This window comes from Pteropus vampyrus, unplaced genomic scaffold, assembly GCF_000151845.1.
Source record: "Pteropus vampyrus isolate Shadow unplaced genomic scaffold, Pvam_2.0 Scaffold436, whole genome shotgun sequence".
Taxonomy (NCBI): domain Eukaryota; kingdom Metazoa; phylum Chordata; class Mammalia; order Chiroptera; family Pteropodidae; genus Pteropus; species Pteropus vampyrus.
The window spans coordinates 1,215,162-1,240,449 of NW_011889217.1; the positions used below are offsets into that span (position 1 = coordinate 1,215,162).

The 25,288-nt window shown below is 52.3% G+C and overlaps 2 protein-coding genes across 2 annotated transcripts in view; one reads left to right on the plus strand and one right to left on the minus strand.

Moving 5' to 3' along the window:
- DNAI1 (dynein axonemal intermediate chain 1) overlaps positions 1 to 21,847 on the plus strand; it is a 62,942-nt gene extending 41,095 nt beyond the window's left edge. Inside the window, exons 13-20 of the mRNA XM_011381433.1 lie at positions 8,710 to 8,957; positions 13,523 to 13,612; positions 13,757 to 13,844; positions 14,496 to 14,575; positions 15,810 to 15,958; positions 16,075 to 16,174; positions 18,368 to 18,553; positions 21,530 to 21,847. Of these exons, the coding sequence (XP_011379735.1) occupies positions 8,710 to 8,957; positions 13,523 to 13,612; positions 13,757 to 13,844; positions 14,496 to 14,575; positions 15,810 to 15,958; positions 16,075 to 16,174; positions 18,368 to 18,553; positions 21,530 to 21,628 (1,040 nt within the window). The 3' untranslated portion in view covers positions 21,629 to 21,847. The remainder of the gene's footprint in view (positions 1 to 8,709; positions 8,958 to 13,522; positions 13,613 to 13,756; positions 13,845 to 14,495; positions 14,576 to 15,809; positions 15,959 to 16,074; positions 16,175 to 18,367; positions 18,554 to 21,529) is intronic.
- Positions 21,848 to 21,900: 53 nt separating this feature from the next.
- On the minus strand, positions 21,901 to 23,971 carry ENHO (energy homeostasis associated). The gene is made up of 2 exons (XM_011381434.2): positions 23,735 to 23,971; positions 21,901 to 22,715 (listed from the first exon to the last, which is right to left on the minus strand). The coding sequence occupies exon 2, from the start codon at positions 22,552 to 22,554 to the stop codon at positions 22,324 to 22,326; it is 231 nt and encodes a 76-aa protein (XP_011379736.1). The 5' UTR covers positions 22,555 to 22,715; positions 23,735 to 23,971; the 3' UTR covers positions 21,901 to 22,323.
- Positions 23,972 to 25,288: the final 1,317 nt, after the last annotated feature.

The following is a 25,288-nucleotide window of genomic DNA, read 5'->3' on the forward strand; positions in this document are numbered from 1 at the left end:
GTTCCTGAGCGCCTGCTGGGTGCCAAGCCCAGAGCAGCGCACTTCTACTGCTTTAGCCACCTTGAGGGTGACACGTAGCATTATGGGAAAAAATGGGACCGGAATTCTTATGGGATTTTGGGATCTGCTCAACAGTAGATGTCTGTAGATAGGTACCAGTGTTCATGGGACAGCCAAGTCCATTTCTTGGGCCAATGGATTCATATTTCTTTTGCAGGAACCCAAAGTACAAGGATCTGTTTGCAGTGGGACATGGCTCCTGTAAGTAATCTAGCTATTCATTAATTTGCTAACTTTGCCAGCAAACTCTAAGCACCTACTCAGTGCAGAGTTCTTTGCCAAGTGTGAAAGATACAAAAATGACTAGGATACACTCCCTGCCCTCGGGGCTCACAGTCTAATGTGGAAGATCCATAATCACACCAGCAATAAGTGCTGGGTGAAAAAATATGCCAAAATGAGCCTTGAAAGAGTTATCAAGGTGAAGAAGGGAGAGATCACTTCTGGCAGAGGGACCAGCATATGCAAATGTTTGGCTGCACAAGAGATATGGCAGGAAATGAAGCTGTCTCAGAGGCAGGGTCAGCCCCCCAAGGGCTTGGTAAGCCATTCCAAGAAGCTTGGCCCTTCTCCTGAAGGCAATCTTCTGACCTTCTCCAGAGAGGAAACCACTGAAAGAATTTGAGAAGGGCAAGGATATGACCAGTGTAGGAGGAATTGCATCCAGGATACTGGAGCTGGAGGACCAGTTAGGAGACTGGTGCAGGCATTCCAAGGAGAGATGGCAGGATCTGAGCTATGACTATGGAATGGAGATGGAGAAGTGAGTTTGAGAAGCATGAGAAGGTAGGCTGGACCAGACCGGGGGAGAGATAGGATGGTGGAGGCTGAGGGAGAGTAGTGTTCCTGAGCAGGCAGGGGTGGTGGCAAGTGCTTGATGTTCATCACTTGGCCCCTGAGCCCTTGGAGACCACTGTTGTCTCCTCCCCTCCCCTCCCCTCTTCCCTCCCCTCCCCTCTCCTCTCTCCTCCCCTCTCCTCTCCCTGCGAGTCTCCTCTCCTCCTCCCATAGCCGGAGGCAGCACTGTGGTAACTCTATGGCTATCTGCTTTCCTTTATGTTCCTGGGTCCCCGCAGAAGCCCCTACCTCCCTGCTGGCCTGGACATTCCACCTTCCTAACAGGAGAGGGCCCCACACTTCGCGTTAGCTGTAGCTCCCCAGGCTAACAGCTTGCTCTCTGACTGGGAAGATCAGCTTCTGCAAACAGGAAAATCTTTCCAATTTCCAAGCTGCTTCTGGCTGGCTGGCTTACAAGCTCCCAGTCTCTGCCCCTCAGACCTCCTGTCCACCCATTCTTTGACCAGGGTAGGGAGGCGGGGTGGGCAAGAAGGAGTCGGTATTTGTCATTCCTCTCAGGGAGGAGACCTTGGAGCTGCTCCCAGTCTCGTGGTCTGGGCAGCCTTTGAGGATGCCCTAAATGCTTGCTTTGTGTGCCTATTCCTGAGGGTGGGCTGCTGCCAAGCGGGAAGCACCCTCCCCCTCTGGAAGGGAACTAGTACATTCCTCCCCCTCTGCTGCAGCTACTGGGCCTGGAACAGAGCCTGGGGGCTGGGCAGGTCCTCCCAGGAGTGGGTGTAGACTCCAGGCTCTCTGCCCAGGCCTGAGGTGGGGATGTGGGGGGCTCCCCAGCAGGTGGGAGGAGAAACTGATTCAGCTCTAGCCCCATCCTCCTCCCACCCAGGGCCAGAAGCAAGGTCAGCTGGTCAGAGGCATGTGGAAACTGTCCATAGGGGCAGCCTCAGCCAGGAGCACTGGAGAAGAGCAGCCCACTACCTAGGAATAGATGATCTCAAGTCTAACAGGCCCAACAGCCTCCTTTAGGAAGGCAGTCGCCCAGGAACGGTCTCTTTGTCCTTTGTTGGTCCTTTTAGCCACATCCACATGCCTGGGAGGTGCCACAGTCAGCTGCAGACCTTCTGGCTGGAGGGTCACTTCCCAGTGATATTACCTGGGTCCAGAAGCCTTTCTGATCCTTGATTTCCTCATTGGTAACATGAAGAAGGTGACATCTGCCAGCTCTCCACCCTGGGGCTGCTGTAAAGCACACTTGAAAGAAAAGTGGCAAACGTGCCCTGTTATCTGTGAGACCACACATACATAAAGGACAATCATTGCCAGTTTGTCTATCGGTCTTTCCCCTGGTTTTCCTGCAGAATCATTAGGGGACCTGAGCAGAGAAAGGAAGCTGTGGAGACAGAAGGGAATCAGATGAGGCTCCTACCTACTCTTTTAGAAGGCAGGACCTGGTGGCAGCACTGGTGTTGGCTGTTGCTGTCACCAGCATTACAGTTGTTAACCAGCTCTCAGACAGGCACTTCTTCTCCAGAGCCCTGCACATCTCAGTACCACTCCTGCAGTTGCCTCTGGGAGTCTCATGCTCTTGACTGCCCTGTTACCTCCCTGGAAGACAGAAGGCAAAGCTGAGGCAGGCCAAGGGCATTCTAATTACTGGACAGGGTTACGGTGAGGAGCAGCTGGCTTACTGGCATCCATCATGATGCCAGCTCCCAGATGCCAGCCTTCGTCATTAGACTTTGCCTCATGTGGATAAGCATTGGAGTAAGAATTTGTTTTGTTGTTGTTACTGTTGTTGGTTTTGACCCTGACGAACTCAGCCCAGGCCTCCTTTTGCCTGGAATTCCCAGATGTTTATTCTCTGATCCAGCCAAATAAGACTTTAGCAGGGGTAGCTATATACCCTAGGAAGGATGGGAGCCAATCCCCTATTTTGAGGACAAGGAAGGTTACTTGGAGCCAGGCCAGGAGCAAGCAGGTAAAAAAAAGGGAGTCCATGCAATTGCCTGCAACAGCACAGAAGCATTCACATCTGCCTTGCCTCTTGGGCTGCTGGGTGCCAGGTGGTAAGCACGCCAGGCTGTGTACAGGGCAGAGACTGGGTGCTCCCCGGGGCCAGGCTCCATATTCCTAGCAGAGCTAAGACAGAGGCTGTCAGCAGGTGAAAACAGATGAAGGAACACTGGAGGGCAAAGGGAGCTAGTCCAGGAAAAGGGGCAAAACTGGGATGCAATTATATCAGCACTAGAGGAGCACTTTCTAGCCCATTAGCTATTTCATGGCAGGGGAATAGAGACTCCTCATGGTCTGTCGGGAAAGATGGTGGAACAGATCTTAGAAACTCTGTGTGGTCCTGACTATCTATCACACAGGAGATGGGGAGGAAGCGTCCCAGCTCTTGGAGGAGCACCCTCAAAAGAGCCAAAGTCAGGCCCTGAGTCCCGGCACTAAACCCATTCCCACTCTGTCCCACCACATCCCAGCCTGTCCCTGAGCCTGCCCAGGTCAGAGATATACTTGTAAGGATTTAAATCTTTCCTGATCATTTGTCAGCTTTACTAATTAAGCAGTGTTAATTTCATTTACTGAAAATGGAAATTCATTCACCTCATTTCTCCCTGTTCATCCTCTACACACAAAATCCATCACTCCCCGGCTGCAGGCTGCGTAAAATTTACAGGACTAATTATGTTGTCAGGTCTTTTTGTAAATACAGTCCATAAAGGCCACTGTGCTCTCCGGCTTGTAGTGCAAGGGCATTCCTGTTGTTAGTTTAATTACTGGTTAGTTATTTCGGTTCTCAAATGTTTGCCTCATTTTCCCTAAATCAAATTAAATGTCCCGCTTGATGTATTCTGTCTCCAAGGCCTTGCTCTTACTTCCCACGCTGTTTAAATATGACTTCTAATTGGACGAGAGTACTTGGAAACACCCGGCTGCCTGGGAGGCTGAGCTCAGCCTGGCACCTTGGCCTCTGGGCCATGCTGAGGGTTTGCGACCCTCTAGTACCGATGCCCTTTCTTGTGGCAGCCGTGGGCCGGTCCTCTGCCTTTGGAGACTATGAAAATCCTAACCCAAGAGGCATTTCTGTTCCTGGAGTCCCAGGTGGCAGGGCTGAGGTGTGGGAAACTGGAGGAAGGTTTCATTATTGTCATCAGAAGAGCCAGGGATCATTGCATCCATCCCCCTGACTTCTAAAAAGACTGCTTCCAAACCATCCCAGGAAAAGGTACCATCTATGGGGGCCTCTCCCTCTGATTCCTAAAAGTGGGGTTTGGGTCAGCCTTCCCTGAATGGCTACAAATATAATGTCCTATGACTGCTATAATAAATGACAATAAACATAATGACTTAAAACAATACAAATTTATTATCTTATAATTCTGGAGGTCAGAAGTCTAAAATGCATTTCACTGAACAAGAATCAGGGATCAGCAGGGTTTTATTCCTTCTAGAGGCTCTACAGGAACATCCATTTCTTTGCCTTTTCCTGCTTCTAGAGGCTGCTCACATTCCATGGCTTGTGGCTCCTTTCCAGCTAGCAATTGCATCATTCTGACATCTTTTTCTGTTGTCACATCTCCTCTGACTCTCTTGCCTCCCTCTTTCCCTTATAAGAACCCCTGTGATTACATTGGGTCTATCCAGATAATCCAGGGTAATCTCCCTATCTCAAAATCTTTAGTTTAATCACATCTGCAAAATCCCTTTTGCCATGCTAAGTGACATATTTATGGGTTCTAGGAATTAGGACATAGACATCTTGTTGGGGATCATTATTTGGCCTACCGAGCCCCCCTCCATGTGCCTCTTGCATGACTTAATAAAGGGAGTGATTAAACAGCTGCTGCCTTAGAGTTGGCCCTGAGCTGGACTCATTTGGGATGCCACAGTAAGAGAGGAGGCCTACTGTCTGAGGCTGGCTTAGTATGCTTATCTCTGCAGCTTGGCATCTGCTTCCCTGTGACCACTGAGCTGGCTTTAGCCTGATGCTCCAACATACCCTGTGCCTGCCTGGCCCTCTGTGAATCCTGAGCAAGAGCCCAGGCTTCTCCTGACAGCCAGACTCTCCAGAATGCCGCCCACCCCCGCCCTATAATCTAGAGCTGTTACTTGTAGGGCAGGGGTGGAGCTGGAGGGCCAATTCAAGAAGACATCTATCCGTGTTCCTACTCTGGGTGCTACTCTGCCAGGGCCTTAGCAGAGGGAGCTAAAGGCAGCAAGAGGTCTACTATGGAATTAAGCTACCCCTCCCCTCCCCTGAAACCATGGCTTTCTGAGAACTGCCAGATCAGGCTCTAGGAGGTAGTTGATTCTCCTCCTTCAGACCTTGTGGATCATTGGAGCTCAGAGTCGGGGTGTCCTTAGAGATTATCTAGCAGAGCAGGATTAGCAGGAGGCAGCCCTCTCACTGGAGAGAGCAAGCCTGCTGAGCTACAGGAGGCCATGTTCACTTCATCCTTTGTTGGGGCAAAGGACAAAACCTCTCAGGACCACCTATAATAATGAGATATAGGTAAAAAAGCTCCTCAAGGGGGCACTCACAGAGAAGGGGCTGAATGGTCTGGAAGGCTTCCTGGAGAAGGGCAAAAGTAGAAAGTGGAGGAGGGGAGCTAAGGCCAGCTCAGTTTCCCTTTCTCCTTTCCCTGCCTCAGGGTCTTAGACCTGGTGGTTTCTTTCTCTGTCTCTCTGTCTGTCTCTGTCTCTGTCTCTCTCTGTCTCTCTCTGTCTCTCCCTCTCTCCCTCTCTCCTTCTCCCCCTCTTTCTCTTCTCCCCCTCCATTCCCTACCCCCCTCTTTTTCTCCCTCTTTCCCTTCCTCTATTTCTCCTTCCCTCTACCTACTACATATACTTACTAAAATCCTGTTACCTGAAGGAACCTGGAATTCCTTTGCTGGCTCCAGACTTCAGAGTCTCTGCATCTTTATACAATGGGTGGGGTTGGGGGCTCCCATCTCCATCACTGGACCCTTCAGCCCTTCTTTGAGAAGCCAGAGAGTTTGTAGGGTTCAGGACAAAGTACCGCAGGGCTCAAGGCCCCAGGCTCTGTAGCCTTGAGCCTGATGGAATCTCACTGTTCTCTCACTGAGAACTGAAGCGCTATAGGCGACCTTGATGCCACTGTTATAATGGGACTGCTGGTGACCTTGTTGGTAGCATCATCCTGGGATTATTGGAGGGCTGGGCAATGATGTCACTAGGCTGCTGGTGACCTGGCTGGTGACATCATACTGGGAATGTTGGAGGGCTGGGCAATGACGTCACTAGGATTGCTGGTAGCCTGAGCAGTGATGTCACATGGGGACCATTGGTGGTCTGATTAGTGATGTCATTTTAGGTCTTTTGGAAGACAGGATGATGATGATATTGTGGGGCAGTCGGAGGTTTGGGCTGTGATGTCACACCAGGTATATACTTGGAGAGTGAAATAATGAGGTTTCATAGGGGAGTCAGAGATGAGAAGAATAAGGAGTGGAGAGGAAGCCCTAATTAAATGAGAGTTTTCTCTGCTTTCCACGTGTAGTTTTTCAGATAGACCCCTGAACTGGAATTCAGGAAATACATAGTCCAGCCATGATCAGAAGCTGTGATCTTTATTGCAGGAGGGCTGGTTTTGATTGCAAGTAACAGAGATTACTAGAGCCAGGTTAAGAAAGAGAGGCTTATTGTCAGGATCATGTGGCCTGGGAACTGAGTCTTCGGTGTGATTGGTTGCTCCATATGTCCCTCTCTCATGAAATTCCTGATTCTCTGTGCCAGAAGTTTCCTCTTATCATGCTTGACTGCCATGTCCCTTACATATTCTCTAGTCCAGATTATGGAAGGATTGGATTGGCTTTGCCAGTCACCACCAGCCCATTAGGTTTGGTGTCCCTTCCCCTCCTTTCTCCACCTCCATGTAAAGATCAGATTAATGTTATTTTGAGCAGGGTAATTTCAGCTATAAACAGCATATTGGGTGTGATGAGTCTATTGCACCTGAGCCCACCATTTCTGCCCTCTACCTCAGTTTACCCATCTGTAAAATTAGAGGGTTATAAGTTCAGCTTTTAGCCCCAGTGGTTCTGCGAGTGGGTCAGAGATGTCCTCACCACAGAGTTACTAAGCCAGTTTAGGATTTCCTACCCTCCTTTCCTGGTTTCACTGGTCACAAAGACCCTGTGCACACATACAGGGGCAGGGAGTGCTTGGAGTTTGTCTAGAGCAATAGGTCATCACTACTGTCCCTTGAGGGGCCAGGTCCTTTGCCACAGTAAGAGCAAGTATGCCTTGGTGAAATAAAGAGAGCATCTGAGTCCTCAGTCATCCACCCTTTTATTCACGCACCTGCGTGCCCATCCACTCACTCTCTTTCAGTCTTGCCCAGCATCAAGGGCAGATTGGACATCAAGGATATCAGTAGCTCACCTCTGGCCCGGTGGTTAACACTGTAATTCCTTAGGCTTACCTCATTCCACTGCAGGGTCTGGCGCTCTCATTATACTAGGGGCTGCTGAGGGCAAGGCCACATCTCAAGTGGAATGTCTCTGTCCCTGCCAAGGCCCAGCCCAGGGGGAGGCCCAGATCAGGTGCTCAGGATTTGCATGATAAACAAAAGGAGCTACCAGTGACTATAATGCTGCCTACTTGAAGCCCTTCATGATCTGGGTGGGTGGGAAAGAGGCTCCCCTCAGCCAACTGAAGATCTCTCCCTTGGAAAGTGAGCCCTCCGGGCCCACCCTGGAGCCCCACAGGTGAGGTGCTGCTTCCCACCCCCACCTCAAGGCCAGCTCCCTACTGGCTTTGAGATATCACCAGGCACAAGGTGACTCAGTTTAGCTCTGGGGGATCTGGAGGGACCCCAGCTCCTTCTCTTTGTGAGAGGCTCGCTTTCTCCAGAGCAGAAGCATTTTCGTTACTGACCACCATGTCAAGGTGAGGGCCCTCATCTCAGCTGAAAGGCTGCCTTCCCATAGGGTCCCCAAGATGGGGGGCTGCTCTAGCTTTCCGCTTCTCTAGGTCTGGCTCTTCTGAGTTTGGGAAGGGTCTTGGGCTGGTGGCTGGAAAGCTGGACTTGAGGGCTGGGACTGGATTCCGTTCAGTGACTGCATTAGGATGGGCACCAAGTGTGCAGAGAATGAAAAAGAGTTGGAAGCATTCCGCTGACATGGGGCAAACTCAGAGGGGAACCTCTGCCGAGAGATTCACTGTTGATCACCAAAAGCTGTGCCCAAGCCGGAAGGATGGCACAATGGCCTGTGAAACTCCGACTGGCTGGCCTGGCACTTCTTGATTCTGAGAACATCACTAGAGCTAGGGCTCAGGCTGCAACTGGGGATTCTGGGGCCAGAGGGTATGGAAAGATGCCCCAAGGTGGCAAGTTTGGGACTCATTTAGATAACTCCGTGTTATTCCAAACCGAATCCCTGTCCTTGCCCGGGGGGCAGAGAGGCACATAGGCATTATGCAGCTGTCTAAGGACAGCATCCTGCTCCTAAGTGGGATATCTGAGCCCTCTCTGAGGATCCTGCTCCTTCCCAAGCCCACACACATTCTGCACTTAGCATCTCCCTTAGCCTGCATCCCCCTTTCCTGTACTTCAGGAGGGATAAGGAGAATGACAGTCAGTCCCTCAGATAAACTTGGTCACCTTTACTGATTGTTGGATCCTCCCACGAACTCTGAGAATGGGTAGGCCAGGTCTCATGATCCTATTTCACAGATAAAGAGGACGAAGCCAGAGAGGAAGCCCACACGCTCCAGCAGAGGCAGAGCAGGGCAGGGCTTGTCCATCTGGTAGGGAAGGGGCACGGGGGGCTTCCCAGCAGGGTAGCTGGATTCTCCAGCCACAGAGGGCCGTCTTCCTTGGGGCAGATGACTTCATGAAGCAGAGCCGGGGCATGCTGCTGCTCTACAGCATGAAGAACCCCAGCTTCCCTGAATACATCTTCAGCAGCGACAGCGGCATCATGTGTCTCGACATGCACGTGGACCATCCCTACCTGGTGGTAGTTGGCCACTACGACGGCAACGTGGCTATTTATAACCTCAAGAAGCCCCACTCCCAGCCTGCCTTCCGCAGCTCAGCCAAGTCTGGCAAGCACACGGACCCTGTGTGGCAGGTCAGCCTTGAACCAGGAGGGGAGACTTGGGTATGGATGAGTAGTGTGTGGTCCTGGGAGGCACTGGAGAAGGGGCTTTGGGGAGGAGAGGGCCACAAGTACAGGGATGGTGATGACAGGTACCAGGTTAGGGGCCAAGTTGCTGGGTGAGAGAAGGGTGGGAGGTGAGACTCAGGAGGTAAGAGGGTCTGCAGTAAGAACTGGGTTGCTGCCCCAGAGTTCCCATCAGAAAGGAATTAAGGATCTTTTAGGTGTGGTGATCAGTGACTCTCAGCCAGTGGCTGGAAGCCTCCAGGGCCTGATGGGCCTCTGCTGAGTATGTCAAAGGCTCCAGTCCCCTGCCTATGGGCTTCTTCAACTCTGCATAGGGCTCTCCTCTGCATCTGGGCTAGATTTGGGGGAACTCTCAGACAGGGGTGGGTGCTGCTGGTTGTCTGCCCTCTGGGTAGGACTGTAAGACTTCGTTGGTGAGGTCTGACCTGAGATGTCTCTGCAGCACTCCTGTTCTCCAGACAGACATAGAATGGGACCATCCCCTGGACATCGGGGCTAGATTTCACCCTGTCTCCCATCTTACTGCATTAGGAGTGGATTTCACAGTTTCACTCTGTCTCCCGTTTCAGGCTTTGCAGGCCTTTCCTCACTGTGTTTCAAAGTTCCCCCTCCTTCTGAGGCTATGTACCCTAACCCTATGGGCAAGTCTGGGAGAATCTAAGGATAGATTTCTGCCTCAAGTAGCCCAAGGCCTCTGGGCTCATCAGGCAATGCTAGGACTCTGTCTGATCATCTTCTGCCCCCTGCCCTTACACAGTCTGCAGTCAGGCTCTGCACCCTTGCCTCTTCTGGCCCTGAGTTCTGAATCAAATAGACTACAGAGGGCACTGAGGAGGTACTGGCTCTCAGCTCCCAGGCGGGCCTGAGCAGAGGGAGGACTGTCCAGGTACAGGGGACATGGTGCTCCCTCAGCTTCATTCTCTACTCAGAGCCGGGGCAGAGGGAGGCACACCTTCCACTAAACATTCGCCCCGCTACTCTCCACCAAAGCAGGGGCTAGAGCTTGCAGCCTCAGGAGTTTTCTCCACTAAAAAACCCATCTCTCAATTCATTGCCTGGAACACAGAGGTCTTCAGACATGGGTAAAATGTCTGCAGGGATTTTAGAGCCCAGAGAGAGGAGAAAAGAGCTCCTTTGACAGGACTGAATGAGCATCAGCACCGCCCCTGCTCTCAGATAGTCCAGGGCCAAGCATGGAGCATCTCTGGTTGGCCTGAACATCCTCCTCAAGCCCAGGAGAGGGTGAGGGGCTCGGGCCAACCACCCTGCTCCCACTCTACTGTGATCTCTAAATCAAATAGCAGGTTTGGAGAAATAAATGGAGCATGTAGAAGACACATTTTCCCTTTTACTGGGCGGGCGCCAGGGAGACTGGAACCCATATGGACAAGGGTGGCCTTCTGTTCTTCCACCATCCTGTCAGGAAAACAGGGCTACTGCCTTTGCAAAACCAAGACTCAGAGTTCTTGGCTGCAATCGGGCTTGGGACATGGGAGGGGCCTGCCTGTCTTTCACTTGTTTACTCACTTCCTTTTCCTTTCTTTCCCTCTCATTTCCTGCCCCTCTTCCTCATTCACCCATTTATTCATCCATTCAGTAACTCCCCTCTCCTCTAGGAGCTGAGGATGCTTAAGGGCTTGGTCTCTGGAGATTCTATTGGGGCGATAACCACAGCCAGAGCTGAGCAGGACACAGCAGTACTCAATGGGCTACAGAGGGCACTGAGGAGGGGCGCTCAGATCGTCTGGGATGGGGAGCAGGGCCAAAAGGGCCAGGGAGGTCTTTCTAGAGAAAACAACACCAGAGCTGAATTGTGAGAGGTGAGAAAGTATTAGATGAAGAAGGACACAAAGAGGTCACAGCAAAGACACAAGGGCATCCAACAGGTCGGCCTGCTGGGAAACAACTCATCGTTTGGCGTATAGTGTGAGAGACAGGGAGAGGGAACAAGACCTGAGTAAAGCACAGGCACCTACTTGTGAATGTGCTTCTCTAGCAAGTAAGAGGCTTAGACTTTGTAGGTTGGTGGTTTCAAATGAAATGTTCATACAGAAGCCCAATATGTTAAAAAGATGAGAGAGGGGCTGCTCTGGTAGGATCAGGGTCCTTGTTTGAGGGTCTCCCTGTCACCTGAGGTACTTTCCCAAGGCTCCTAAATTCTCCCCCAGCATAGTTTGAAAATCACTGCCCAAGCATCAGAGAGTTTGGGGCAGAGGGGTAACACAGTCACGATTGTCTTGGAGACCTCCTCTGGCTGTAGCATGAGAAATCTTGAAGCCGGAGCTAGACCAGGGGCATGGAGGGAAATGAGAAGATAGGGCCCAGAGCTGATGAGGCAGTAAAATCAGTGGAAGGAAACGACTGATTTGATATGGGAAAAGGGAAGAACTCTTGATGCTGCCTGAGACTCTGGTTTGTGGTGCCTACAGAAGTGGGAAATGCAGAAGAAGAATGGATTCGGCCAGACGTTATATAAGAAGCCAGAGGAGGTATCCTACAGGCAGTTGGCCATATGAGCCTGAAGCCTGAAGGAGAGCCAGGCTGATGAATGAGACAGAAGAGACATCAGAGTCTATGTCCTTGTCGAAGGGACTGTATCTCAAGGAGACCAATGAGGTGGTTTTGGATCTCAAATGTCAGGCTAGGGCAGACAGACTTTGTTCTGTTGGCAGCGGAGAGCCATGGAAGGTTTTGGAGCCAGAGAGAGAACTGTCTGTTCAAAGAGGACTAGGTTCCCATCTCATGCCACAGGCTACTTCCCCCGGGAGCCTGCCTGTTCTAGCCTCACTGTGACAACACTCTGCTGGATGTTTGTGTGTGTGTGTGTGTGTGTGTGTGTGTGTCCATGTCTGTGTCTGTGTGTTCTGTGCAACACTGGGGAAAGTGGCAAGAAAGATGATGAGTAGAAACTGGGGTCAAGCAGGCCTGCCCTAATCAGATAAGGCAGAAGAGAAGGAATCGGTTAAGCAGCCTGCTTACCACCTGCACCCCTCGCTATTTATTTTACCCTCCCACCTCCACCCCAAGATCATGTATGTGACTTGCACACAGTTACACATGTACACACTCACTTGCAAATGCACACGCCAGCCCCCATTGGGCATCAGGCTGCTAAGTGGGGTGTGAAATACAATTTCCATGCATGCTGGCGGCTGCTCATTAAACACTTCCCTTTGCAGCTCCCTAGCGCCTCTTAGAGCCTGGACTTTGACACACACACACACACACACACACACACACACACACACACACACACACACACACTCATCTCTTCCCCCCATTTAAAGGGACTACCTTTACCCAGAAGGGGAAATGCTCTCAGTATCAGGGCCAATTCTGACTTGTGTCTCACAGATTCTGTGGTGTTTGTTCTAGGCCCCGCAGTGAAAGCACAAAAGAGCCAGTGGCCCAGGCAGGCCCAGGCAGGACTCAGCTGCCCTCCTGCAGCTCTGATCTACCAGGCCTGGGTGGTGGTTGGGGAGGAGCAACTCCTTCTTCCTCCCCTACCTCCCGCAGTACCCCTCCAAAGCCATAGTGACAGCTGTGGTTACAGGCAGGGTCACTGGGTTCCTGTCCTCCCTCACTGGGCCTCTGCTTGAGCCGGGGACAGTGGTCCCTGCATGGGAGGTATGGAGGGAGCAGGAGGTTGGAAAGCTATAGGCACCCAGTCCCTCCCCAGCTTTCTGGGACATGGCTTGGCCCAGCCTCCACATCTGGCAACAGAAACTTGAGCCTCAAGCATGTCATCTTCATAAGACAATAACTCTGTCTCCAAAACACTTTCCCATATGTTTGCTTTCAGCCCTGAGAAGATGGGTGGGGCAGGATTATTAACCCCAATTTGCAGATAGAGAAATGCAGCTCAAATCTGAGATTTGGGAGATAGATTCTGGGAGCAGGAACTAGTGGTCAAGTGAAGGTGAGAACAGAGGAGAGGCTGACTAGAGAAAGGCTAAGCCTGGAAAAGGAGTTTGGGGAGGGGGTAAGTAGAGAAAAGCCCCCTGTGGAACCTTGGCACCCCAATTCTTAGGATGATGGTGATAATTAGCTAACATTTATTGAGTATAATATATGCAGTGTTCTGACCTAAGGGCCTTATATTCATCTTCTAATTTATTCCTTACAACAAATCTGTGCTATTATGGTTCCTGTTTTATCTATGAAGAATCTGGTTGATAGGCCCTGTCCTTTCCAGGCCCTGTCTATATAAAGAGATTGAATCCAACCCAGGGAGGAACTGGGCACCTCCACTTGCCAACTCAGTGGATTAGGGCAGTGCTTGGACTTAGCACTGTTGCCCCAGGATGGTCAGGACAAGAGAGAGATGGAAATGGATGGAAGAAAGGGGAGAGAGAAGGAGGGAGGGAGGAACAATTGTGGGACTCTGGAAAATGGGCTTCCAGAACTTGCTTCTGAACCTCAGATGGGTTCTCTAGGGAGCCCTGCTCAGCTCGCAGTCCTAACTCAACACCCTAGCAGGGTCCCAGAGCTCACAGTTTGGGATGTTTCAGGTCAAGTGGCAGAAGGATGACATGGACAACAACCTTAACTTCTTCTCTGTGTCATCTGATGGCAGGATCGTGTCTTGGACGCTTGTGAAGGTGCCTGTTTCCCAGAAAGGGTTGTGCAGGGGCGGATGGGGAAGCGGGGGCGGCGGAGGGGAGCTGAATGGAAAAGGGACCACCCCCCAACCCTGCTGATCCAGCCCAGGTCATGTACCTTTTCCCATTCCTCTGTGACTGCAGAGCGAGCTGGTTCACACAGATGTCATCAAGCTGAAGGTAGAGAGCAGTTCCACGGAAGGCCTAGAGGGACTGCAGCTGCACACAATGGGTAGGAGCCCCAGCTCACTCACATCCAGGCCTGGCCACAGCACTCGGGCCCCTGGAGGGTCAGTGATGGTGGCCCTCCCCATTACTGAGCACTGTCTTCTCCAATTGTACTGAAGCCAGGAATGGAGGTAATGGGAAACCCTGGGGCCCTGTCTGCCTAGCCCTTGGCTATTTGCAGACCCTTGCTGTTTATGCAGGTCCCGTTTCTGTTTTCAGGCCCTATTCCTGTTTATGCAGATCAGGTGCTGTTATGCAGATCAAACCCTGTTTATGCAGATCAGGCCCCTGTTTACCCAGATCCTGTCCCTGTTTACTCAACTCCTACCTTGTTTACGCAGACTATATCCCTGTTTGCACAGAGCTCGTCCCTGTTTGCAGACCCTGTCCCTGTTTACTCTGACCCTGACCCTGTTAACTCAGTCTCTGCCTTGTTTACCCAGGCACCATTCCTGTCTGCAGAAGCCCTGGCCCTTTGCAGCGTCCCAACTGCCTGGGCCAAGCAGCAGTCTAGAGGGCAGGTTTCTGTTCGCCTGACTAGCCCCAGCTCTCACGGGGGGCCGGGCTCAAGCTGTCCCAGGGGCCTGCTGTGGAGGGGAGGTGCTGGAAGCCTCCCGCCCAGAACTTGGCTAAGACTGCTCCCTCTTCTCCCAAGGTTGTGGCACTGCCTTTGACTTCCACAAAGAGATCGACTACATGTTTCTAGTGGGCACGGAGGAGGGAAAAATCTACAAGGTGAGGCAATGCGCCTCCTGTGCCAGCTCCTTAATAGGATGGTTTAGACCTGAGTCCCGGGGCTTATCATTCTCAACAGACCCTATTCTGACAGATCTTAATGCTCATCAGTTCTAGAAGCCTTCTGGGGGGAAAAGAATGTTTTTCTTGAGCTGATTGGGTGGCAGGAGGAGGGGCCAACTGCAAGAAAGGGGATGAAGTATTTGGAGGGTGACTTTAGTCCAGCCCAGGCATTTCCCCATCTGGGCCCTCCCTCCCTCCCTCCTTTCCCTCCCTTCCCGGGAATGGGGAGAGTAGATTTGGGAGTGGAGGTCGGGAGATTTGGAACATTCTGGGAAGATTTCCTGGAGGAGATCTGAACGTGAGCTGAGCTGTGAAGTCCAGGCAAAGGAAAATTTATCTCAGAATATCTGGTGCATCCCAACAGGCAAGATGGAACTTTATGGCCAATTTCTGCAAGGTCTCAGTGTTAGTAGGTGAACATCCTTCTGAACCTCTCCATCCATCCAGAAATAGCTCTATTGCAAGCTTTTCTTAGGCTTAGAGACTCAGAATGTTAATTACAGGCAGCCTCCCGGGAGCCCCTGAGGCCCAGCCAGAGCTGGGCTGAATGCAAAAGAGGTCCCCACCCCCTCTCTATCCCTCCCAATGTTGGCCCAGGAGAGGCTGGAGGAAGACTAATCTGTCACACTTCTCCAGGACAGGAGTGGGAAGGGTACTCTGGTCCGGGCAAGAAACTGAATAGGAAATCATGACCATGGGATTTACTCCTCGCTCTGCAGCTGCTCTTACCTGGGCAAAGTGGGAGGTTTATCACTGTTGCAAAGATTCTCTCTGTGGGCTGTGGGTGGAACCAGGGCTCCGTCTGTCTGTCCACAGGCCTTGGCTTGGACACAGGCTAGGCCACACAACTCACGCAGGACCCCCAGACCTCCTCTGCCTTGGCAGTCTGGGGGAGACTATAGCACTTTCCTTCACTCTCCAGGAAGGCTCCTCTGCCCACCCCAACCCCCAACCCCTTAAGCTTCTCCTTTCTCTCTGGGTATGTTGTGGGAGAGAAGAACAGTCAGCATCTTGGCTCCAGTTCAGCTATGACAGTGATGTGGGGTGAGGACAGAAGAGGAGTCTTAGATTCTGATCCTCCAGGGCCCCCAAGGGAAGTGTTAGTTAGCTGCTGCCCTCTTATCTCACTCCTGACCCCTGATCCCTCTCCCAATCTCCACCTCCACCCCAGTGCTCTAAGTCCTACTCTAGCCAATTCCTCGACACCTATGATGCCCACAACATGGCGGTGGATGCTGTGTCCTGGAACCCATACCACACCAAGGTCTTCATGTCCTGCAGCTCCGACTGGACAGTGAAGATCTGGGACCACACCATCAAGTGAGAGGCCTGCCCCTGGCTCTGCCCTCCCTCAGACCCCACCCTGGCTGGGGCTTGTGGGCTCTGGCACTGCAGAGACCCTCTGTCATAAACTTTCCACCCCTCTACCACTGCAGGACCCCAATGTTCATCTATGACCTAAATTCAGCCGTGGGAGATGTGGCCTGGGCACCATACTCTTCTACTGTGTTTGCAGCAGTCACCACCAATGGGAAGGTGAGTGCCCCCTTCCTGACCCTGCTGAGCCACCAGTGGAGGTAGGATGAGGTATCTCAGGGTGTAAGTCATGGAGAACCCACTCTGTGCCCAGGTCAGGTAGGGGAAGCTGGGACGTAAGGACTGTGTATTCTCAAGGACTAGGCCATGCAGGGCCCTGTCAGAAGAGGAACTGTTCATCCACGAGGCCTCAGGGAGAGAATGGGGCTTTTTGTCTTGAAGGAGAGGGCATTCTGGGGGATGAAATGTCGTGAGGAGCAGTTATCTTCTGAGTCCCCTGGGGTGGGAGCCACAGGGCAGCAGGTGCTAGCTTGATGGAAAAACTTACGAGTCAGATTTGGTCTGTGATTGAAATAGTGTCTAAAAGGTGGTGAAGTCCCCATCCCCAGACATGTGCAACTTGAGTCCGAGAAGGGGAGATGGGAGGAGTCTGTTCAACACTGAGAATCAATAAAAGCTCAGCAAAAAATATTTTGTAAGACAGTTCTTAGGTGCAAACCCATTTTCCTTATGTACTTTGATATAAACAGAGACAACTATGCAAGGAAAGAATATAGTGATTAAAGCATCACATTAAAGTCAGTCATCTATTTCCTGAACAGATGTTTGCTAAGGGCCAACTGTGGCGCCCAGCTCCAGGCCGGGCCTGGTGATGCAGGTCCCTGCTCTCCTGGAGCTTATTATATTCTAGTGAGGGGAAAGGGACAAAAAGCGACAACGAAATTCTCATAGTGTTAGTGCTGGGCATAAATTAAAAGAGGACATGGGGTGTATACAACTGTTCATAGCAGCATTATCCCTAATGATCAAGAAGTAGAAACTACCCAAATGCCCTTCAACTGATAAATAAACAAAATGTAGTATATCCACAAGGATTAGTATTTAGCAATAACAAGGAATGAAAAACTGATAGATGCTACAGCACGGATAATTTGAAAACATGCTTAGTGTAAGAATAGTGTAAGAATTCCAGTCACAAAGACCACACATTATATGATTCTATTTATAGTTGTCTAAATAGGCAAATCTATGGAGACAGAGAGTAGATGTGGTTGCCTAGGGCCAAGTGGATTGGGAGAAAATGGAGAATGACTGCTAATGGGTACAGGGTTCTTTTTGGGGTGAAGAAAATGTTCTAAAATTTTTTGTGGTAATGGTTGCACAACTGAATATACTAAAAGCCAAGAATTGTAAAAAAAAATAAAATAAAATAATTGTGTACTTTAAATTAGTGAATTATATCTTAATAAAACTTATATTTAAAGAAGAAAGAGAATGGTGTAAAAAGAAGGACTGGGTGATCTCTTAAAGTGGTCGGGGAAAGCTTCCTTGAAAAGGTGATATTCAAACTGAGAGTTGAATGACAATGACAAGAAAGAGCCAGCCATGTGAAGATGGGGGCCTTTGGGTATTCCACACAGCCTGAGGTGAGAACTGAGCTTGAGGAGTTTAAGGATCAGGCAGGCAAGTTCGCCTGAGGTCCAGTGAGCAAAGGGGATAGAGCACGAGATGAGAGTAGGGAATCTAGAGTAAGGAATATGGATTTTACATATGGTGCAGAGGGAGACCGTTGGAGGATTTTAGATGTTTTAAAGGTAAATCTGGCTGCTGCATGGAGAATGGATTGTAGAAGGGCAAGGGTGGAAGCAGGGAGACCAGTTAAGACACTGCCATAGTGGTCCAGGCAAGAGTTGCTAATGGTTTAGACTTAGGGTATGACAAAAATAAGAGGAAACATTTGTGGAGCACTTATATGACAAGCACATTCTGAATAATAACTGGTATAAACCCTAGCTCTGCTACTTACTAGCAAGTTAGCTTTAAAAGTCTCTATCTCCTCATTTATAAAATGGAGATAATAATGGAACCTACCTTCTAGAGTGGCTGTGAGGATTATAATTAGATGAGACAACCATGTAACATGCTTGCCCAGAGTCTAGTACATAGAAGCGCTCAATAAGTGGTAGCTGCTATTATTGTTAATTCTGCATAGACTTAAATTTTCTCCTAAATTCTTTATTTGTATTTCGTTAACCACAGGAAAAACATAAACAAATCCCTTTTCCCACTGCTTCCAGCTCCACTGTGCTAGGCTTCTGTCATGTTTCTCCAGAAAGCCCAGGAGTGGTTCCTCTGAGGTGGGGAAAAGGGGCCTTATTAGCCCCAGTTGTGCTGACACCCACCTCTCCACAGACCCATGTGTTTGACCTGTCCATCAACAAATACGAGGCCATTTGCAATCAGCCTGTGGTGGCCAAAAAGAAGAACAAGATCACGCATGTGCAGTTCAATCCCATCCACCCCATCATCATTGTTGGTGATGACCGTGGGCACGTCACCTGCCTCAAACTCTCACCCAACTTGCGAAAGATGCCGAAGGTACCCTGGGGGAGTTTGGGATGCTAGAAGAAATGGTCTCCAGGGTGGTGGTGGGGGGGATGGGAGAAAGGGGAAGGGCCAGGGAGTAGCCCCAAGGTTTGTGGCCTGGGAGACCCAGGGTAAGGGTGGTGTCATAGCCCAAATGAGGAGCATAGAAGAGGGTTTGTGGGGAGACAATGAAATCAGATAATACCTGAGTTACCTGCAAGGCCCCCAGGTGGAGATATCTAGTGAGGAGGTGACCATATGGGTCTGAAGCCTGGGGGAAAACACATGCGCACCATTGGCTTATTTAGTGTAGACCAGGTCACCCAGGCAGGGGTCTTGAGGCTTAGTCATTGCTTCATTGGCTGGGCTTACATAGGGCTTCAGCTCCAAAGGTCCCTGAGCTGGGAGCTATGGGTCCACACAGGGAAGAAGGAAATGAGCCGTGAGGAAGGTAACTAGGTCAGCAGCCAGGCAGTCCTCCTTTTGAGCTCTGGTTTCTTTCTGGGATCCCTAATGAACTGGAGACCCTGCCGAGAGCCCAAGGGCCCCAAATACAGGCCACGGGACCCAGAGCCATGACCTTAAAGTCTACATCTCAGAGTTCCGATTTAGACTTAATCCAAACCTTAGAATCCACAGCCCAAGAGCCCAACTTAAAAATCCAGAGCCCAGGAGCCCAGAGACCAGTTCTGCCCACTTGGGTGCTAACAGAAGAAATGAAATTTGCTTTCTGCCAAATTCTGGGCCAGGATGAAAGCAGGGCCAGGGCGGGCCAAACTGCCCTGATGACTGTACCTCATGGTTACAATTTGAGACATTTACTGCAGTTTGAGGCAAGGGCAGGGGCCTGTCTCTTTCAACTATTGACACCTGCTTCTCTACACTCCTACCAAGGCAGGGGTCACTGCACCATCTCTCTGGTGTCGGCCTATACTATTCCATTCCATGGCCATGGAGGCAAGGGCTGGAAGTTTGGCGGGGCCTGTAATTGTAGCCAGCTGGGGGAGGGGGTGGACTTGGCTATAAATACTCAAAAGGCTGCTAAGCGCCTGCAGCTGTGGCCCAGAGGCTGTGGTCTGCTGGGGCTGGGACTGGGGGTGGGGTAGGGTGGGGCTGGGGGTGGGGCAGGGCGTGGTCTGAAGTTCTTTGCTGAACCCAGCTAGTTGGCCTCAAGTAGTGGGAAGGAGGCAGCACAACTTGTGGAACAGATAAAATCTGCTCCTAATTTAGTGAGGAAAGAGACCCAGGTTTGAGCTGGCAGAGCTGGACAGCCCCGTTGGGGAGATGATGGTCACCTGTTGGGATGGGGTACAGCCATCACACTGTGAGGGTGGCAGATGTGGGTGGGGGTCTACTCCATTCACTCTGACCCAGGGAGGCAAGGATCTCCTACAGTCAGTCTCAATTCTCTCAGAGCAAGGGTCAGCCATAGGTGGGAGAGCTGGACTCTGTATCTGATGGCCTATGTCTCTGAGGACCTGAGGACATGGGTACCTTGGAATTAGAGCACTTGAGCAAGTGACAGCTGGGAGCTGATACTTGAGTAGACTGGGGTTCCTGTGAAATTGCCATCTGACCCTATCAGCAGCCAAGTGATTGGTGCAAATGGAAGTCCCCTGGGCATCCCTCCTGGCCTTCCTCCTGGGACTGCAGCCTCCCCACCTTCCCAAGGGGGCTTGGCCACACAGGTCCAACTCCCTGCCTAGGGAGCTTCCCATGATTGGTGTCAGAGCTCAGCTTGTCAAAAGCTTTACCTACTGTTTAGATGGGAAACAAGCTCAGAAAAGCAAGGGACTTGCCCAACGTCATAATGACAAAACTGGAACTAAAAGCCAGGACCTCTACTTCCCAGCGGGCGGGATGAGGCCAAGAAGAGAAAGAGTGGGAAGGAAGAGAAAAAAATATCTTTGTCCTCTGCCTTGAGAGTGCAGAGGTGAGCTGGGTGGTGGCAAAGGCACTGGGTCCCACGAGGAGCAGAGACAGATTTGGGAGCAGGTGCAGGGGTCACACCAGGAGGAAATATGAGCTTCGCATGGTATCAGCAGCCAGGATGAGGCCAGGAAGGGGGCTGCTGGCCCTGTACACTCTCTCACCTCACAGCCAGGCCAGACCCAGGCTGGGCTCTCAGCAGGCAAGGCTGGGGCAGGTGCCAGTGAGCAGTGGGCACAGGTGGCTGAGAGGGCAGGGGGCTAGGGAGCAGAGGGAAGGCAAGAAATGGCAGCTGCCCATACCCCACTGACTAGACAGAAGGGAGATGGGACTGGTGCTGGCCTGCCAAGGAACTCTCGGGGCCTGTGTGACACACACCCTAATGTCCCAACTCTTTTTCTCAGAGCCCACCTTACCAGCTAAAGCATTAGAGTGCTCTGTAGGAGAAGGGTGAGGGGTCATAAACTCAGATCTGCTCTTCTGAGGAACAGTCCCAGCCAAAAATTACATGGGATATCCATCCTCTCTGCCTTCCTGGGTCTCCCGACACCCCCCGCCCCTACCCTGGGCATGTCTGATGCAGCACCCCACTTCCAACCTGACCTGAAAGTATTAGGTTAGAGTACTAAGTGAGGACACCTGTGGCTCTGCCCACGTCCTTCTCCCTCTGCAAACATATACCCCCTCGCTCATAGAACTCAGCCGGGGACCTTCCTCAGGGAAGGGTGGTCCCAATAGTCAGAGACCCAACTCTCCCCAGGGCTACAGCTCCCCCTGGCTAGTTCCTTCTAGGGTCAGTGGGTGGATACCTTTCCCCACTCCTACCAGTATCAAGACCTTAAATAGATCTGAGGTTCAGAGCCAGAGCTAGACCTCAGCTAGACCCTTGTGTCACCTAACTTGAGTTGGGAAAGAATCATGTCGGGGGTGGGCAGGGATCTAGAACCTAACCAGGCTGGGGAGGGCTGGTCACAGCTGGGGCTGGCTGAGCAGAGGCGGTAGGACAAGGTGGCCCATTCCTCACCTTTCTTCCTCCACATGTATTTCCCTTCTCCCCAGGAGAAGAAGGGGCAGGAAGTGCAGAAAGGGCCAGCTGTGGAGATCGCAAAATTGGACAAACTGCTGAACCTGGTGAGGGAAGTGAAACCTAAGGTCTGAGGGCCTGGCCTCAGTCCCAGTCCCATTTCTTGAACCCAGTACTTGTAACCCCTGACCCTGGTATGCAGGCCTAGCCTTGGGACCTAGTATGTGACCCCACTTGTGATCAGGTCCCAGCATCTGCCCTTAGCACTCTGCTTCAGCCCTGGTCCCAGGAGTTGGCCCTCAACCATCGTTACCCACTCCTACTTTGCACAAATAAACCTATGTCTGAAAGCCCAATTCCACCTTTAATTTTGCTAGCACAGGGCCCTCAGGAAGAGGAGAGAATCTCAGGGTAGAGCCATAGTTCAATTTATTATCCAGCAAACAGTGGGAGGACCAGAGGAGGGGCCCAGCCTGGACCCCCTCCCATTATTGCCATGGATTCCAGTTTGCTTCCCCAACGGAGAGGGCCTAGAAGCACTCAGCCTAGGGGAGAGGATGGACCCAGACCCCGGCCCTTGGGATGGAGCAGAGTCCAGATGGCCCTGGCCCTAGCACCAACTCATAAATGCCCACCCCGGGCCTATCTACCTAGGGCCACCAGAGCCCCTCTTGGAGCCAAGCTGGCTAGACTCTGGGCTGCTAGGTCCAGCTCCAGACAGGCTGTATTCCGAGTTCTGGACCCCAGGCCGGCTGGACCTTGGGATCTTGATTCCAGGCTCTGGGTGGGGTAGACTTAGGTCCCAGACTCCAGGCTAGGCCAGGGACCTTCAGGGCTGCAGCAGGTAGCTGCCTTCATGGCTGGGCTTCTGGGGTGGGGGTGCCTTCTCAGGACAGGGGCCAGGGCTGGAGTTGGGACTGGATTCGGAGAGCGAGTCGATGTCAGCAGAGCGGGAGTGGCAGGCCCAGCAGAGAATGACCCAGAGCAGCAGCAGCAAGAAGCCTACGAGGCCGTTGCAGACGATGGCTATGAGGGCCCCCTGGGAGATGGCTGACCCCATGACGGGCAGCACCCTCAGACCAGCACAGATAGCGGGGTTGCCTCAATGGCAAGGCCCATGCCGAGGCAGGACTCTGGTATAGCCGGCCTTCCAAGGAGGCTGTCCTGTCTGCACACTCAATGATTCCTGGACAATGGAGATGTCCACCTGCAGTCCTGAGTCTGTGGGGGGTACAGAATAAAGGAAAGGGTGGTGAAGAGAAGGGATGGGGTGAAGCCTAGGAGAGGAGTAGAGAAGAGAGAGCCCTCCCACATCTCTGGCCTCCCTGGCAGAGGACTTTGGGTTCCAGCAGGCCCAAATACTCCACAGAGCCAACTCCCACAGGCTCAGGCCTGGCTCTGGGCACCTGGAGGAGGGTGTAGCCACAGTACAGAAGCTGGAGTAGGCAGCCCATATCTCATTCTCCTTAGAACAGGTGGGCATGGCCTGGCCCTACCCATCAAGCTTCCAGACCTCAAAATCACTCTGTGAGTGGGTGGAATTGAAGTAGTCCAAGGCCTGGGAGGATGGGGATTGTGATCAGCTTCAGTGTGGCCTGGGTGCCTCCCCCTTCTCAGCACTCCAGCCAGCCAGCCAGTCCAGGAGACCTCCAGAGGCAGCAGCTCACACAGAGGGAACTTTGTGGAGGCCCTGGCAGGCATGTGTAGGTCTGTGTATCCAAGGCTATGTACCTAGGTGTGCCTCTCTGTGGGACTATCTCTCCAGGTCAGGTGTGTGTCTGTGTGTCTCTTACTCTGTCTCTCAGTTCCCTTACCTGTACGTGTGCCTCTGCCTCTGTATACCCACCTCTATGTTTCTGTAGCTGTCTATCTGTGTGTCCCCACTCTGAGTGTCTGAGTATGTCTCTTGTGTGTCTCATTTCCCTCCCAGTCTGTCTCTGTATATCTCTGTATCAGTATCTGCGTGTCTCACTCCCTGTCTCTGTGTGTATGGGTCTCTAATGTCTCTCCCTCTCTTTCTTCATGGCTGTGTGTCCCTCTGTCCCCGTGGATGTCTCTCTCCCCTGCCCCGTGGGGTCTGTCTCTGTGGTTCTGTGCGTCTCTTTTGTGTCTCTTTGTGTCTGTCTCTCTTTTTTCCCCCCGGCTGTGTCTCTGCGTCTCTACATGGGTCTATGTCTCTATCTCCATCTCTGGGTCTCTAGTTCCCGGTCCCCGTGCCCGTGTGAGGAGGGCCCTCTTACCTGAGTAGAGCCCGGTGCGCGCCTGCGGGAGGGTCCGGGGCAGCAGGATGCTGGGCGCCGACTGAGATTCGGGAGCCCGAGGGCGGGGGGCGGCGGGAGGCGGGCAGGGGCATCCCCCTCGGCCGCGCAGCCTCTGCCGGCCGCTCCCGCCGCGGCGCGACCGGGGCGGCCTCTGCCGCGGGCGGTCTGCGGCGTGCGGGCACCTCCTCCCCCTGGGGCGGCGCCTCCTCCGCGCCCCCCGCCGCTCGATCGCTCGCTCGCTCGCTCGCTGGCTCGGCGGCGCTCGAGCGGCGGCGGCGGCGCCCGGGACTCGGAGTTCGGCTGGGCTCGGCTGCGTTCGGCTGGGCTCGGCTAGGCTCGGCCAGGCTCGGCGGGCAGCAAAAAACAGCGGAGAGCCCCGCCTCCTGGGAGGCCCGCAGCCGGAGGCCCAGGGAGGGCGGAAACATCCCCGCCGCTGCCACCATTCAATTGGCTGGCTTCTCCAGGCTCCTGTGCCATTGGTCTTGCGCTGAGGCGGGGACTGGCCCACCTCTCGTGCCGGAGGTGGGCGGGGGCGGGAGCGGGAAGGGGGCTGAAGGGGCTCTTCTGTCTCGGTCTTTCCCCAAGGGGAATAGGGCGGGAGCGGGGCCTACCTACTGGTAGGGACTTCCTGCACCTTCCACACCTGGAAGAGCTTCACACCTAACATTTGAAAAAGGCCAAAACCTCCGTACCCCCATATCCGAGGAGACCACCCCTCTATATCTGGGAGAGGTCTGTGTCCCTGTCATCTGGGGGAAGTCTCTGCGTCCCCACCCCTGGGAGATGTAACCTCCTCATCTTGAAAGCCCTCTATACTCCCTCACGTTCACTCCCATCTGGGTGTGGACTCTGCATCCCCACTCCAGAGGGTCTGTCGTTGGATCCACATTCCCTAAGGGTGTGAGCAACTCTGCTAACACAAGTTCTTTGGACACATTTACTGAGTTCTCACTCAATATTGGTCGTGGTTTGTGCTTTGCTCTGCTGTGGGGGAGCCTGAGGGATAGCTCAGGCCTGGCTGGAATAGGACCAGGCATGACTCTACATCCTAGAAGCTCCTGACTCTCTCTGTCCTAGATGCTCTTCTAAGAGGAAGATCAGCTTGGGCAGGAGCCAACAGGTAGGCCTTCCTACCCTACCTCATATGCCAGTGATTCCTACATCTTCTGAACTGGACCCTCTTCTTGCCCCATTTTACATATCTAAATGTATGAGCACGTCCCTGAAGCTATACCATGAAAACTGTGCTCACAAATCCAGCCTTAACTTATCTCTACTTCAAGACTCAGATCCAAGTGCCTACCAGAATTAGGTGGCATTGATTCCTGGTTCTGCCACTTACCTAACTTTGTGGGCAAGTTATTAACCTCTTTTAGCTGTAGTTTCCTCATCTGTAAAGTGGTTACAGTAATAGCTACTTCCCAGGGTTGTAATTCACAAATAAACTTGCATCATACCAACCATGTCTCAGCAAATGGCAACTGACCCAACCTCAGGGGCCACATGACTAAGGACCCCTTCCCCCAGTTCACA

Coding starts and splice junctions, on each gene's coding strand:
- ENHO (XM_011381434.2), bottom strand. CDS start 22,554: ATGGGGTCAGCCATCTCCCAGGGGGCCCTCATAGCCATCGTCTGCAAC.